General features: G+C 39.6%; 1 protein-coding gene and 1 non-coding gene across 2 annotated transcripts in view; both read right to left on the bottom strand.

The window, feature by feature from the left end:
• LOC132589601 (cytosolic phospholipase A2 beta-like) overlaps positions 1-16,507 on the bottom strand; it is a 34,415-nt gene that overhangs the window by 16,310 nt on the left and 1,598 nt on the right. Inside the window, exons 3-8 of the mRNA XM_060262353.1 lie at positions 15,913-16,044; positions 9,880-9,920; positions 8,900-8,942; positions 6,593-6,656; positions 1,100-1,227; positions 458-571 (exon numbers count right to left, since the gene is read on the bottom strand). Of these exons, the coding sequence (XP_060118336.1) occupies positions 458-571; positions 1,100-1,227; positions 6,593-6,656; positions 8,900-8,942; positions 9,880-9,920; positions 15,913-16,044 (522 nt within the window). The remainder of the gene's footprint in view (positions 1-457; positions 572-1,099; positions 1,228-6,592; positions 6,657-8,899; positions 8,943-9,879; positions 9,921-15,912; positions 16,045-16,507) is intronic.
• Positions 14,233-14,340, bottom strand: LOC132590339 (U6 spliceosomal RNA). The gene has a single exon (XR_009556683.1). It is a non-coding gene; the product is annotated as a U6 spliceosomal RNA (small nuclear RNA).

Genomic DNA, 16,507 nt, shown 5'->3' with positions numbered 1-16,507 from the left:
TTGGAGAGAAACAATTCGAGTTTACAGTTGTTGTTTTAAAAAAAAATCTAATCCTCATCTTATTTCTTTTAAAGACTCCCAAAATTGTTCTTTAAAGACAATCAACTACTACAGATTCAACCATTAACCCCATGCAAACATTATGTAATTAATACTTTTGTCTTCCTGTTCTCTGTTCTGAAACTACTATTATTCTTTTCTTCAGTGCATTTTTATCTCATCCCTTGTTCAAGGAGCTCAAAACAGTGCACATAGCTCTCCAGTCCTCCATTTTAGTCACACAGCATCTCTGTGAAGTAGATTACGCTAACAGAAAATTACAGGTAAGCAGGGGTTTGAACCTGTCCCACTGGTCCTATTCATACAGTTGATAAGTCCAGCAACACAGTTTATATACCACACTGGATCTCTACTTCAAGCACACCTAAAGCTCAGATAGAAACATCTGTCCACATACCTTTGTTAAAGGCAAGGCAACTTTTGTTTCTTTTCCCTCTGGAAGAGATTTCAGTGACACGCCTGAGTAGCCAACTGCAGTGTCACTGAACAGTTTTTTCCCAAGGGAGTTACTCTGAAATGGATTGCAAGCATTTTAGTCATTAACAGGTCCCCACTCTCCCATGCCCTTTCCTTTTTACAATAAGGTTCTCCCGCACCATAACAGATCTTGAAGAAAGCTTAGTGGTAGCATCTATATCTTCTGCATTTAATTATCAACAGTAACATAACAAACATGGCTGCAATTGTCATGTCTAGTTTGGTCCTTCCTATATAGGAAAAGTGCAATTTCCATCCTGGAGTGTTCTCACATAATTAAAGCCAGGGCTTTTTTTTCCTGGAAAAAGAGGTGGTGGAACTTTCAAGAGAGAAATGAAGGAGAAACACACGGGTGCCCTTCATGAACTTTTAAACATTTTTTTGAATTTTTTTTTCCCAAGAAGAGGTTTTAGAACTCTGTTTCATTGCATACCCCCCCCCCCCAAAAAGCCCTGATTAAAGGTCATTAAGGGCCATATCGTAACCATATCCCTACTCTGTAGGGTCTTCACTATATTAACTAAACCAACCTCTGGCACCACTGGTGAAATCATTATATTACCTTTCTGTTGACTTTTAGCATTGGTTCCCAGTTCTTTACACAGTAGAAGTGGAAGATTTCTGAGTCCTGGGTGATCTTCTGTGCTTCTTCAAATGATTCAGTCACCAAAAGGACAATATTTTTATGTTCTAGGGGAAAGTATTCAATGTGCATAAATGTTCCATTCTTAACAGAAATCTATAATTTCTGAGTCTTCTCCCTCACACTTCATCTCACAAAGGACTGCAGTCATTAGAGTCTTTTAGGTGTCTACCTACAATTTGCTGCTCCTTTTTATTTTGTAACCAAACTTTTTATTTTGCAATATATTGAAATAAATTCATCTATTCAAATTCAAATATACTTCTCCAATACATTACATATTTTCCCCCCCCCCCACTCCTCTTATTCATGACCTCCACCGGTACTTAAATTAAAAGCATATTAAAGGTAAATTCACCATTATAAAATCTTTAGAAAGAAAAAATTATCATTCACTAACCTTTTCTCTAATAATCACTTAGTACTTATTAAACACAAAGCTCATAATTATTAAATCAGTTCCAGAGTTCCACCTATCTTAGTCTTATCTTAACTCTCATATATATATTTACCAAATAACTATGTTCTACTAATGCTTTTATCACAATTCCTCTTTATCATTTAAAGTTCAATTAATATTGTCATACACTACTAAATATCTTTTCACCATTATAAAATTTTTACACAAAGAGTTATCTTTCATTAACCTTTTCTCTAACGTTCACTTAGTACTTATTAAACACAAAACTCATAGTTATAAAATCAACTCCGGAGTTCCAGCTGTCTTAATCTTATCTTAACTCATATATGTATAATTATCTTGTAACTATATCCTACTAACTCAATAATCACAATTCTTCTTTGTCATTTAAAGTTCAATTAATGTTGTCATAAACTACTAAATGTCTCTTCACCCTCCATTGTATTTCCATGTAACTTTGGAATTTACTCCAGTCTTCTTTAAACTTCTCCAAATTATTGTCTTTTAAGATTCTAGTAAGTTTGTCCATTTCACTCCAGTTAAGAACCTTTAAGACCCAGTCCCATTTTTCAGGTATTCTGTCTTGCTTCCACATTTGCGCATACAATGTTCTCACAGCTGAAAGCAAATACCACAACAATGTTCTGTCTTGCTTTGGAAATCTTTCCATTTGTAATCCCACCAGAAAGACATCTGGTGCTCTCCTAATATTAATAACCCAAGATTTTCAAGATCTCTTGTTGAATCATTGTCCAAAATTGTTTCGCTTTTTCACAAGTCCACCACATGTGGTAGAAAGAACCTTCATGTTTTTTACATTTCCAACACCTATCTGAAGCTTAATTACTCATTTTCGTTAGCTTTTTAGGTGTCATGTACCATCTGTACAGCATTTTGAAACAGTTCTCTTTTATGTTATAGCACGTTGATATTTTCATTGAATTCTTCCATAGGTGTACCCACATCTCCATCTGTATTTCTTTATTAAAGTTAATCGCCCATTTAATCATTTGAGGCTTCACCACCTCCTCTTCTGTAGACCATCTCAATAATGGCTTATACATCCTTGAGATCAATTTTTCATTCTCGCCCAACAGCATTTTCTCCATTTCTGTTTTCTCTCGTCTTATACCTGTACTCTTAATGTCTTTCTCTATCAAGCTTTTAATTTGTAGCAGCTGAAACCAATCAAATTTGTCCTGCAGCTCTTCAACCGATTTCATTTCAACTTTGCCCCGCTTGAACTTTAGCAGTTGTTCGTATGATACCCATTTCCCTTCCCTTACACTTTGCGGCATACTTATTACTTCTGTTGGCACAATCCAAAGTGGTTTCCTCTCATCTCCATACTTATTATATTTTTTCCACGTATTCAGCAAACTCCTCTATATAGTGATGTGAAAAAAAACCATTCATCTTCTCTTTCCCATAATACATATACGCATGCCAGCCAAAGATATTTCCATGTCCTTCTAACACCAATAATTTTTTGTTGATCAAAGTCATCCATTCTTTAATCCATACCAAACAAACTGCATCATGATATAGCATTAAATCAGGTAATTGGAATCCGCCTCTTTCTTTCGCATCTGCTAAGATTTTCATTTTGATTCTTGGTTTCTTACCCGCCCAAATAAACTCTGAAATCTTTCTTTGCCACAGGTTAAATTGTTTCTTATCTTTCACTATTGGGATAGTTTGAAATAAAAACATCATCCTTGGTAGAACATTCATTTTAATTGCAGATATCCTCCCCAGCATAGATATGTTTAGTTTATTCCATTTTAACATATCACCTTCTATTTTATGCCAGAGCTTTTCATAATTGTTCTTATATAAGTCAATGTTTTTCATCATCATTTCCACACCTAAATATTTTACTTTGGAAGCAACTTCACATCCAGTGGCATTTTGTAATTCTTTCTGTTTGCTTAGTGTCAGATTCTTAGTAAGGATTTTCGATTTTTCTTTATTAATATAAAAGCCAGCTATCTCACCATACTCTTTAATTTTCTTTAACAACAAAGGCATCACTTGTACTGGGTTCTCATTAATGAACATCACATCATCTGCAAAGGCTCTGTATTTATAGGAAAAACCTTTCAACTTCAATCCCTCTATTTCACTATCTTCATCAATTTGAGTCAACAAGACCTCTAGGGTCATTATAAACAACTACAGAGATAGAGGGCAACCTTGTCTTGTGCCTTTGCTGATCTTCAGTTGTTCAGTTAAGTCAATATTCACACAGAGTTTTGCCTGTTGTTCTGTATATATTGCTTTAATCATCCTTATAAAATCATCTCCTAATTTCATTTTCTCCATTACTGCAAATATAAAGTCCCAGTTAAGATTATCAAAAGTTTTTTCTGCATCCACCTCCTTTTCTGGATGTTTTTCATAGTATTCAACAATGTCTATTACATTTCTGATGTTATCCCTTATTTGCCTCCTAGGGAGAAAACCCGCTTGTTCTTCCTGAATAGAAATGTTTAAATGCTGTTTGAGTCATTCCGCTAGAATTCTAGCAAATATTTTATAATCATTATTCAGTAGTGAAATCAGTCTATAGTTTTTAACATTCGTGGAGTCTCTTTCTTCTTTTGGTATTAATGAAATAACAGCTTCTTTCCATGAACAATTTGCTGCTCCTTGAGTTCTTTTCGGTCATTACAATTTTGGTGCTCCTATTTTGAATACTGAGAAGTTTGCAGTGCACAATTCTCTCACTATGCACAGTCACCATGTTTTTGTGTATTAGTCAACATGTATATTTTCCTGTGTGGGTAGGTATTTCTGTGTATCAAAGCTGGAAATATACACGTTGCCTTGTTCATACAAACTGGTAATTAAATGAACATAGCAAGAGGATTGCACACAACATGGTTCCAGATTAGCACAACTGAGAAGAGCTTCTACCTGAAATGAGTTTACCCCATTGCTTTACAGCATTATGAACAAAGCCTCTATCTAACACAAGTTTGTTGCTCAGGTATGTCATTTAGAGCAGCAATGCTTTTAAGAATGTAGGAGAGAAGAGGGGGGGGAAGCCAGGTGAAGCTAGATGCAACTTCCTCTATACATGCCTTTGTGGTAGGGCAGGGGGAACAAAAGCAGTTTTTCTCAGTTTGTTTATTTTTTAACAAAAATATATATCTGTTAAAGGGTTTTTCTGGTGATGATCACACACTTGCTGACATTACAAATTTATTGTGAGCTACTGAGAGGGACTGTGTCGCAGTAGTAGAACATCAGCTTGGCATGCAGAAGGTCCTGGATTCAATTCTCAGCATCTCCAGTTAAAATGATCTGGTAGCAGCTGATGTGAAAGACCTCTGCCTGAGACCCTGGATATTTGCTGCCAGTCTGTGTAGGCAGTGCAGACCTTGGTGGACCAAAGGTTCATATTTTGATTCAATATGAGGCAGCTAAAGTTGTTCATATATTATATTGGTTTTATTTGTACTGGCTGCTATCTTTTTGTGAGTCTTTTAGATTGTTTAGCTTCTGCTGCCTTATTTTAATTTTAATATGGTTTTTATTATTAAATAGCTTTGACTGTTAGTTTAGAACAAATATTTCATAATAATGTAATGGTATTTAATACGTTTCCTATAATAATGATGACATTTAAAATTTATAAATAAGAGATTTGTCAGAGGATCGCATGAAATCTGCTTCAGCCCTATTTATCTCATCAAGTGGTAAGAAGACTCTGACCAACCTTCTGAACTTACTGAGAAAAATCTAGATTATGTCTGTGTGTGTATACACACATATACATACACACACACACACACACACACACACACACACACATATATATATATACATATAGATATAGATATCCTGAATTTGCATTGTGAGTGGTGTGTATGAACTGTCCAAGTAATGGAAGTTATTTCAGTAGCTCTAAAGCAGGGTGAGGAACCTCTGTCCCGAGGGCCGTATGCGGCTCTCGAGGTCACTTGGTGTGGCCCTCAGGGATTGCTGGGCCAAACCGAGCCATGTGGCAGCCTCTCTGGGACCGGGCTGGCCAGCGAGGATTGTGGGGCCCAGCTGCACTGTGCAGCAGCCTCCCCAGGGCCAAGCAGGGATCACAGGGCCCAGATGTACTGTGCGGCAGCCTCCCTGGGGCCTGGCTGGCCAGCCAGAATTGCTGCAGGGTCTGGAAAAGTTACTGTCATAGTTCAGTTTGCACTTGATTATCCCAGATGGCATGGCCTAATATGCTAATAAGTGTGTGACCTAATATGCTAATATTAGGGGATGTGATCTAATATGTTACTGAGTTCCTGCTGGGCTTTTTCTACAAAAAAGCCCTGGACCTATGCATTTGCTTAGGGCTGCGGGCCGTGTGTGTGTGTGTGTGTGTGTGTGTGTGTGTGTGTGTGTTCCAGATTAGGCTCTCCCCACATGACTTCAAATAGAAAAACAATTATTTGCATTAATTTTGCTGGTCTGAATCATTCTCCCTTGGCAGAGCACTGTTGTTTAAGCTGATAATTTTTTTATGGCTCATGAATGATGTTATAAATATCCATATGGCCCTTGGCAGAAAAAAGGTTCCCCACCCCTGCTCTAAAGTATGTTGGTGCTATTTTTAAAATACATGAAATACAGACTTTCTGTATGAACATAAACTCTGAAAGTTTAAAAACTAGATTTTCACAGCTAGTCTGTGGTTTTTCTTTTAAATATTTTCTATAAACATACCTGCCAGTCAGTATTCATTTAGCTAATGCAAAATCACTGAGTAGCAAAAAAAAGAAAAAAAAGAACTGCAACTGAGACTATCTGAAAGTATTTCCTAATCTTGTTTTGTCTTTCTCTATATGGAGGAATAGAGCTCAGGGATCTCTTTGACACAATGGAAATTTGGAAGTTGTGCAATATTATGTGCCTTTAGGTCAGGGAGATTTTTAATTTAGATTAAAACTGGTCTGCGAAGTAGACAGATTTGTCTGGCTGCTTCACAAAGTCAGACTAACTTTTCAAACACTCCTCATTCCTCCATTTGTCCATCTGAACTTCCAGACAAGAAACTTCACGGGCCTATGAAAAAAACAAAACAATGTTTTAAATGTTGTTTTAAAGGAACAAGGTGTAAACAATATTTTCTTTGCCAGTTTTGACTGTGCTGTGTCTCCAGCCCAGTTCCAAAAATGCCTTCCTTTGAAACGGCAGGATGTTGGATGTTACTAGTACCTGGATCTAGTCTTTGTTCATTTACTTCATTTATGCTCTGCTCTTCTACCCAACAAGGGCCCAAAGCAGCTTACATTTTCTCCTCATTTCCACTTTATCCTCACAACAACCCTGTGAGGTAGGTTAGGATGAGAGTCTGTAACTGGACCAAAGTCCCTCAGCAAGCTTCCATGGCTGAGTAGTAGGCTGTCAACCTCCAGGTGATGTCTGGAGATCTCCCACTATTACAACTGAACTCCAGGAGATAGAGATCAGCTCACCTGAATAAAATGGCTGCTTTGGACCATATGGTATTATACCCTGCTGACATGCCTCATCTTTCCAAACTGCACCCTTGTCTGGCTTCACCCCCAAAATCTCCAGGTATTTCCCAACCCAAAAGTGACAACTCTACTGAGTAGGAATATCTCCCTCATTCTCCCAAATCCTAGTCAAGACTCCAACCACTATGCCACACTAGATCTCAATTTTTTTTAGACTTATACCCCTCTTCTCCCCTGTGTCATAGGGCTTGGGGCAGCACACAACACTCAATAAAGATAAAACTTACTTACAAAAACATTAAATTACAATCCGTAATAGGGTTCCCAGCCTCCCACTTGGGGTGAGGGTTCCCCTGGTTTGGGGTGCCCCAATCTGTCAGCATGGAGCTGGCCCCTGTGGGGATCCCCTACCCCAAAGAGTTCCATCACACACAACATGGCCAGTATGATGACATCACCCAGAAATGAGGGCATCATTCCAGGCACATCACACAGGGACACTCTTGCAATTTGGGTGAAAATTCTATGGCACCATAGAGTTTTTCCCAAATTGCTAGAGTGTCCCCCATGTGGTATACCCAGTGTGATGTCATCACTTCCATGTGACATCATTGCACCCCACACGCTTCACATGCACAAGGATCATCCCCCACCCAGAGCCAGGTAGGACCTGGCAACCCTAATCCATAAAAAATACCACCCTAGCTCAGGCATCAGACTAAAACATAATCATTTGGCACCCAACAACCAGTCAAACATGTGGCACTGCTAATATGTTGTTGAAAAACTGGCCTCAACCAACTTTGAGTCTAGTGGAACAACTCCATCTTACAGGCCCTACAGAATCTAGAAAGATACCACAGGACCCAGATATTATCTGGCAGAGAGTTTCACCAGGCAGTGGCCACTATCGAAAAGCTCTTGCCCTCACTGAGGACAGTTGAGCGACCTGTGGACTGGGCACCACCAATAGACCACATGAGGAAGAACTAAGCATTCTTGGGGGGGCATATAGGGAGAGGCAGTCCGATGGCTATAAAGGCCCCAGATCATTTAGGGCTTTGTGTATTCTGTATATTACTTCTATCTGGCTAATGCAATGATGGCCAACATTTTTTATATGGGTGCTATGTCTAGTCCAGGGTATAAAACAGTTTAAATCTACAGTGTATTATAGAATATATGCAGCCTCCTAAACCGAGAAACAAACAACCACAGAGAGACACCATAACCAGGCCTGATCCTGTACAATTGCCACAAAATCACTCACTTGGGGCATAACTACCCAATATGCCCTTGTTGTGTTAGTTCACTGGTACATAACTAAACTCACAGTCAGACTTACAACAGGGGAACTCACATGTTCATTCACTTGGTACTTCAAAGAAGCTCAGTGAAGGAGGAGAAGTGGAAAATGTGGCAGGAGGTTTGCCACTTTTCTTGAGCTCCACATGTCCTTCTGAGGGCACATGGAACCAGAGAAACGGGTTGAAAAGCCCATACACATCACCCATTTTGCTGGTGAAAAGATGGAAGCCACAAGCTCCTTTTCCCACTCACAACACTCCATCATAGCACCAAGTGAACAAGCACCTCATAAGGTGAGTATGCCCAGTATATGTCTGACTGAGAATATGGGTGTACACTGTGACCTGACATGTGTACAGGAGTATCTTTTGAAGAGAAATCCCATTAATGATTGAGGAGGGGGGGAAACCCTTATATATTCATTCGAAAGCAAGGTCCTACATCTTGTCTCTGTTCTGTTCTGCAATTATTTTGCTCGGGTTGAAAAGATGTTGACTATGGAATGACAATGAGGCTTACCACTAAGATGTTATTGGTAACGAGTCTCTCAACATCACTAATTCTGGAAGGAAAAAAAACATTCAGGAATAAAACACATCCTTTTAAAAACCCTGAAATATATGCAGTCAGCTATATTATGCAGTCAGCTGGTACTATTCTTAAAAAGATGAATTATTTGGATTTTAAAAAGGAGAATTAGCATTCAAGGTTTAACACAGTAGTATGTGAGGCAAAACTTGTGACACACCAAGCAGAATGCCAGTGACCTGCCACATTTGATGCTCCTAGGCTCACCAGAAGCTCAATGTATCTCCTGGTTTTGTTGCCTGCCTGGAGCTGCAAAAATATGGGAGACAGAAGAGAGTTTCAACTGCTTGACAATCAGGTTGAATGGGGCTTGATGTGAGGCAAATTTGGCAGATCTAGACTAACAGGGATGCTGAGATAAATAGAATAAAAAAATAAATAAGATGAGACTCCTTTGCTCAAATCTAGGATTCCCTGAAAGCATTACAGCTCCTTCGGTCATAGTGGTTTCCCTTTTCACATCAGTAGAAGTAGCTGGTCCATTAAAACAAACAGTGCAAGGAGATGAACCCCCACCCCTCCTCAGCTCCTGTAAAATGAATAAGATTCAGGCTGTGCACTGTATTTTGCCATAGCATCCACACATATGTACTTATGTGCATTTGTACTATGGACAAGATCCATCCTTTGCCCTCAATTAAAGTTAAGTTCTAGAAAACCTAGAGAAGGACCTGAAGAATGACAGCAACCATAGCAGCTAACAACATTTTACAAGGCATCCCCCTTCCAAAAATAGAGGCAAAACAGACACTGTAGGTAACAGAAAACAGAAGTTCCCTGGTTAACAGAGACAGTTCCAAGCATATGATTAGAGGGACCGAAGCACAATGCTGTTGATTAACTGCTTCCTTATTGCTTATTATCCCTTCCTGTTGAGTAACCTCATTGTATAATCACAGCAACATACTTACATGCTTCTCATCTTGAATTCTACTTCTAGACTTGCTTGACCCTGAAGTGGGAAGAATAACAATTAAATAGGCAACTTAAACTCCACCCAGAATTGAGTCTGGAGTGATGGCCAGAGCAAACATCTGTTTGAATTGCCTGCATGAAGAATGCCAAGGCCTTCCCCCCCTTCCCAGGGTAATACAGGGGTGGTCAACGGTAGCTCTCCAGATGTTTTTGCCTACAACTCCCATCAGCCCCAGCCATTGGCCATGTTGGCTGGGGCTGATGGGAGTTGCAGGCAAAAAACATCTGGAGAGCTACCGTTGGCCACCCCTGGATAGCAGACCAAAAGACAGGATATATGCTTTGGAGACAAAGCTCCACTGAAAAGGCTTTTTTGGTTGTACTTTTCTCAGGAAGTAAAACCCAGGTGTAAAGGGCAATATCAATAGTACGCTAATGAAAGCAAGATTCAGTAAGAGGAAGATCAAAACTGTAAGCTGCAAGGAAAGAAGACAAGACGCAGTTCAAGAAATTGTAAAGGGTGTAGTCGTCACATACTTCAGCTGTATGAAACAGCTGAGTCATCAAGCAGAACACACAGATATTGTAGAACAGGATATCTATTTGCTTGATCTCCAATTAACAGGCATGATGCTGCAGTTTAATTGGGGTGGGATCGTTAGTTTCCTTGCCTTTTAGTAATTATGTAAACTCTGTTTTTTATAAACCCTGTATTCTGTACTACTGGCATGCTAGTGGTGCCTATCTCCGGGGGTGGGGGGTGGAATTACTACTGATTTCCAGAATACAGAGATCCGTTCCCCTGGAGAAAATGGTCACTTTTGAGGATGGATACCTCTAAGGCTCCCTTCCTGCTGCAATCTGCCTTCCTCAAGCTTCTCCTTCAAATCTCGAAGAATTCCCTTCTCTGGAGTTGACAGCCTTTTTACACTCCATCCTTTGCCCTGATTTTTGTTTATTTATTTAAAACATTTATTAGCTGCCTTTCTACCTTACAGAACTCAAGGCAGCTCAAAACATAAGAATTGCTACAAACCAGAATTTCAAACCACAGTTTAACACTGCCCCCAAATTAATTAGATTCAGATGGGTAGCTGTGTTGGTCTGAAGCAGCAGAACAAAGTGTGAGTCCACTGGCACCTTTAAGACCTGGATCCAAATTAATTAAGCACACTCCAAAATAAAATCCTCTTCAACTTCAGTTTTACCCAGGAAGATGAGGCCTGCTGGATCAGACCAGTGTTCTAGTTCAGCATTCTGTTTTATACATCAGCCAAACAGTTGCCCAAGAGGGGCAACTGACAACATTCAAGCTGAGGCCTTTCCATGATGCTGCTGTCTTGCTGCCTCTCTATGAAGGCTTCATTTACTCACCATTAGTAGCCACTGGTGGACCTTTCATGCATATCTCTACTCTAGCCATCACTATTTCTACTGACAGTGGAATAATTATTTCCTTTTGTTTATTCAGAAACTATTGCCCATCGACTTCATTTTGGTGTCTCTGAATTCTACTATTATGGGAGAGGAAGAAAAAGCTCTCTCTATCCATTTTCTAAGTCCCCGCATGATTTTTGGAAACCTCCATCATATCCCACCCCTACATTAACCTTTTCTTTTTTTCTAAACTGAAAAGCCCCATACTCTTTAGCCTTTCCTTGGAGGAAAATTTTACACACTGCTGATTTTTGCATTACTAGTTTTACCACCTGTTGTACAGATTTTAATAATGTTAATTTTTAAGCCCTATATTTATTGTTCTGTATGTTTATAAATGTTGTTAGCCGCCCTGAGCCTGCCTAGGCGGGGAGGGCGGGATATAAATAAAATTTTATTTATTTTTTATTATTATTATTATTATTATTATTATTATTTGTTTAGTGTCTTGAGTTAATGGTAATATCTGCTAGGTTTTAAATTGTATTTTATTGTTTTATTTCATGCAATTAGTCACAAGAAGATTCTGGAGAATGCAGGTTATAAATCTTTTAAATGAATACATCAATGTGTAACAGCATTCCATCGGTTGCAAGCCCTCATTTGCTTGACTGTCTGTGAGCTGTAATAGCTTTATAATATCTTATAACGTAGCTGCCTGATTGGCTTGCCATGCCATTCTAAGCAAAGTTACATCATTCTAAGTCCACTGAAGTCGATGGCTTTAGAAGGGTGTATCACTGCTTAAAATGGTACTGTTGCTTTCCCAAAACTCTGGAAAACCTGTGCAAATAGGTCACTGTTGATCCTAATCCCTTTCTATTTTCTTGTTTGTTTAAGCATTCTGCTAAACTGGGTGTGAAATGACATCTAGTGGTTGCCTGACATAGTTGCACTGACACATAATGCTGTGTACTACAATGATAGCCTTGTCCTACTGGCACAACAGGACACATTAGGGCATTTCCACTCAGTGTCTTTTCTGTGTTTCTTTACATGAATATTCAACACACTGGAATACTAATTCCTGACTGGCTAGGACTTACAAATGAGGATAATTAATATCATTGTTGATTAGGGTTGCCAAGTCCAATTCAAGAAATATCTGGGGAATTTGGGGGTGGAGCCAGGAGACTTTGGGGCGGAGCCAGGAGCAAGAGTGTGAGAAGCATAATTGAACTCCAAGGGAGTTCTGGCCATCACATTTAAAGGGACAGCACACCTTTTTAAATGCCTTCCTTCCATAGGAAATAATGAAGTATAGGGGCACCTTCTTTTGGGGCTCATAGAATTGGGCCCCCTGGTCCAATCGTTTTAAAACTTGGCAAGTATTTTGGGGAGAGGCACTAGATGCTATACTGAAAATTTGGTGCCTCTACCTCAAAACATAGCCCCCCCCCCGAGCCCCTGATACATCCAGATCAATTCCCCATTATATCCTATGAAAATCGATCTCCACAAAAGGAATAATGACGTGCCCAGAAGACATTTCCCTCCCCACCCCTGTTTCTGGCGACTCTGAAGTGAAGGATTGGCATCTCTACTCACGAGTTGCTACCAACTTCTTCGAAGTAACACAGACATACCATCCCAAGAGGAAGCCTTTCCAATTGGAGACTGAAGCCTCCGTAGGTGGAAAGTTACATGGTGGCTGTGGGGGAGGGGCTCCCCTTGCCAGCCAGCTGACTGGGAGTGGGAAGGAGCCTGGGAAAGCGGGAAAACCCCCGCTGGGGCCTGAGGATTGGCAAGCCTATTGTTGATGTCCACGGGCAAGAAAAGGGCCTTTCAAATTCTCTTTGGCCTGCTCAAAATCTGAGCGGGTAGTCTCTCTACTTATTGACTTCCCTTGTTTATTTCCCTTTGTGTATTTGAAAGAAAAGACAATGGAAAGACCTATATGCCTCCTCCTGTTTCTTGGTGTCTGTAACTTAGCCCAAGTACTCATTTCTGAGGACTCAGGTGACATGTCAGTGCACTTCCCATACTGAAATTTTGAGGGATGCCATACTTCTATGGATTTTTTAAAAGTCCTGGTTTCTCCTTGCACATGCTGCCTGTATCCATGGTGTGTGATTGCACACCGCAATCACACATCCATTGTGGTGGTTACTTCACTTAGCAATCAAGTTATTGTACAGAAGTCTAAAGTCTTCTCTGTTCTACAGTCTTCTCTGTAATTTTTTGCCAGCGTTGACAGGCACTCAGTTATTAAGTCATCACACCATAATTAGCATGGTGGAATACTACTGGGTCAGCACTCCAAACCACCCACACATTTCACAAACGATTGACATGGGGAAAGAGAGGGAAAGTACTCACATCCAAAGGAACAGATCACCAAGTCAACTTGCCACACAAATAACTACATGACATAAAGAGACAGCAAGTACAAGTTCCTATGCAACTCACAACTTAATTGAGAACCAAACTGAGTACCAAAATTGGTGTGAAAGAAAATGTCTCATTTTATCCATCCCTCACTTCAATTAGTTTTCTTCAATGGCTTTCTTTCAGTTTAATCTCATAAACAACTTTTTATGAGAAGTGAGACTGGGATTTAGATAGTAAAGCAGTTCTTCCACTCCTGTTCAAATGAGGCTGATTTTCAGAAGTGCAGAAATTTGGGAGAAAAAAAAAACTCATTTTCAAAAGAAAAAAACATCTCTTCAGCTAAAAAGCTGATCCAGTTGTCCACATTTTTAACTTTCTGCTTCACCCATGAAAAACAGCATAGAATGCAGAGTAGATTATAATGAACACATTCCATGCATTTCTTCCTTTCATAGGAATAAAATTGAAAGAAATAATAAAATTATAAAAATGCACAGTTTCTGTTCCAACAAAAAAACCAGAAAGGTAAACCATACTGGACCCAGAAAACAGAGATTGAATTGGATCCAGGGATCTGTCAGTAAAAGGTGTCAATAGTCACAGTTCTTTTCTGTTTTTCCTTGTGCAGGGCCATGCTAATCTTCTCTGAATCACTCCAATTTTAGTGTATGTGCTGCTGAAGTGAGTTCTTCCTGGTTTATCCCTTTTTCCAGAAATAACTTCAGACCCCGGGAAACTGATTCCTGGGATCACAGGACCCATAGGCTTGTGGGCTGCAGAAAAGGTCGGGGGGGGGGGGGGAAGAACTTTGCTAATGGGAAAGGAAGCAAGGAGCTATTTCACCCCTTTCTCCTCCTCACTGCAGCCTAGTTCCATGTGGCTATTACTCTATGCAGGAATCAGCATCCTTAGGACTGGAAAGTACTGCTCAGGAAAAGAAGAAGCAAAGGAGAGCTGCACTCTTTAATGGAGATCCACTTCCATGTAAATATACAAAATTGAACAAAAAAGCAACCCTTCAAAATCATTTGTCTTTAAGGTGACATGATATTTTGTCATTTACACTGCAGCAGTCTAACTGATATGTAGTTTCATTATAGGCACAGCTACAGAAACCCAGCACATGCATAGGTTATAAAAGAGTACTATTGCATTTGAGTTTCCTGTCCAATGATTAAGCTAGTGATTCATTACTCCAAAAAACTGTCAAAAATATTTAATAGGGGTGACTGAACTAGTAAATATGTAATAGGAGTGAGTGAACTGGTAAATATTTAATAGGGGTGACTGAACAAGTAAACTAGACATTAGACTATTCAGTGAAGAAAAAGAATTTCCGAGTTGATTATTTGATAAATATTACCTGAAAGCAATTAAAAGTGTTCTCAGGCAGGCTTGAGAACTGGTATGAGTTGTTAGGCTGGAACTGAAGATGTTTTGATTCAAATTCCTACTTAGCAATGATGCCCAGTAAGTGCATTTTTAGACAGATTCAAGTTCAGTAGCACCTCAGAGACCAACAAGATTAGGGGTGTGAGGTTTTGACTGTTGAAGCTCCTTCAGCCAGTTACCACTACTTCTCTTTCAGCCTCAGCTCAAAAGTACTGCAAGGATGAAGTTGAAAAAGGCCATCTACCCAGAGTTTTGTTGAGGGGATGATGAGATGAGTATGAAATTTAAGAGGAAAAAACACTAATTACAGCCATATTGATTATAAATTGTATGTCACATACAGCTGCATGTTAAGCACAAAAAAGGGGAGAGGAAGAGAAGAAAATGTTTCCTGGCATGTTGGCCAAAACCCCACAACATGTACCTTTGTTAACATGGAGATAAGGAGGTGTTCCAGACTCAATCCATTTTTCCAAGATGACTTCCCACCCCAACTCCTCTTTTTGTGCTTAATGTACATTTTGATTAACAGTTCTAGGAACCTGAAGAATTGTGATCAGTGTTCTGTGATATTTTGGTTAGCCCAATTAAAAAAGAAAACTATTACCTTCCAGCTGTATTTTAGATTCTCCCCCCTCACTGATAAACACAATTACCCACAACTTATGCCACAAATGTTTTTTCATCGTTTTTCAAATCCCCAAAAGAAAAGTAAACAAGGACAGTCAAGCAGAGGATGCAGATAATGTGTTGTTTCTCTATATCCTACATAGCAAGTCACCCAGAGAATTAAGCCAAGAAATGGGGAAAACTGAAATAAAGAAATAATAAAGCAGCTTTCACATCATTTCAATCCCCATGCCTCTCACCTCAGATTTCAAAATGAAGTTTTCATAAACCGTGTCCCCTGGTCTGATTTTTGCAATATCATATACCACAGTGAAAAGGAGGTCATCTTTGGTGATCACATCTTGATCATAGAGCTTCAGCTCTAGAATGTTCTGAACACAAAGAAGAAAGGCAAGAGAGAACATGAACTCAATTCCTAAAAGAAAGATGTTTTCTGACAGCTGCCACTGACCTAGATCCATTGCCCTGAACCCCTGAACCCAGTTCACAGCTCAAGGCTAATGTCCCATTATCCCTGCTCTCAGGGCATTTTCTGTAGGAAAAAGTCCAGCATGAACGCATTTACATATTAGGCCACACCCCCATGAAATCACCATTCTTTCACACAGGGTTTTTGTAGAAAAAGCCCAGCATGTGCTCATTTGCATATTAGGCCACACCTCCTGGTGCTAAGCCAGCCGGAATTCCTGTACGTTCCTGCTAAAAAAAACCCCTGCCTGCTCTCACCTACATGTAAGTCTAAACTCTGAACAGGCATGTCTTCATCAGTCTCAAACTCATGATGACTTTACAGAAGCTGGCATTTCCACAGCCCCTTCCCTTATGGGGGGGGAA

Source organism: Heteronotia binoei, chromosome 21, assembly GCF_032191835.1.
Source record: "Heteronotia binoei isolate CCM8104 ecotype False Entrance Well chromosome 21, APGP_CSIRO_Hbin_v1, whole genome shotgun sequence".
Classification (NCBI taxonomy): domain Eukaryota; kingdom Metazoa; phylum Chordata; class Lepidosauria; order Squamata; family Gekkonidae; genus Heteronotia; species Heteronotia binoei.
The sequence above is the reverse complement of the archived record's forward strand: the minus strand, read 5'-3'. Positions and strand labels throughout refer to the sequence as shown.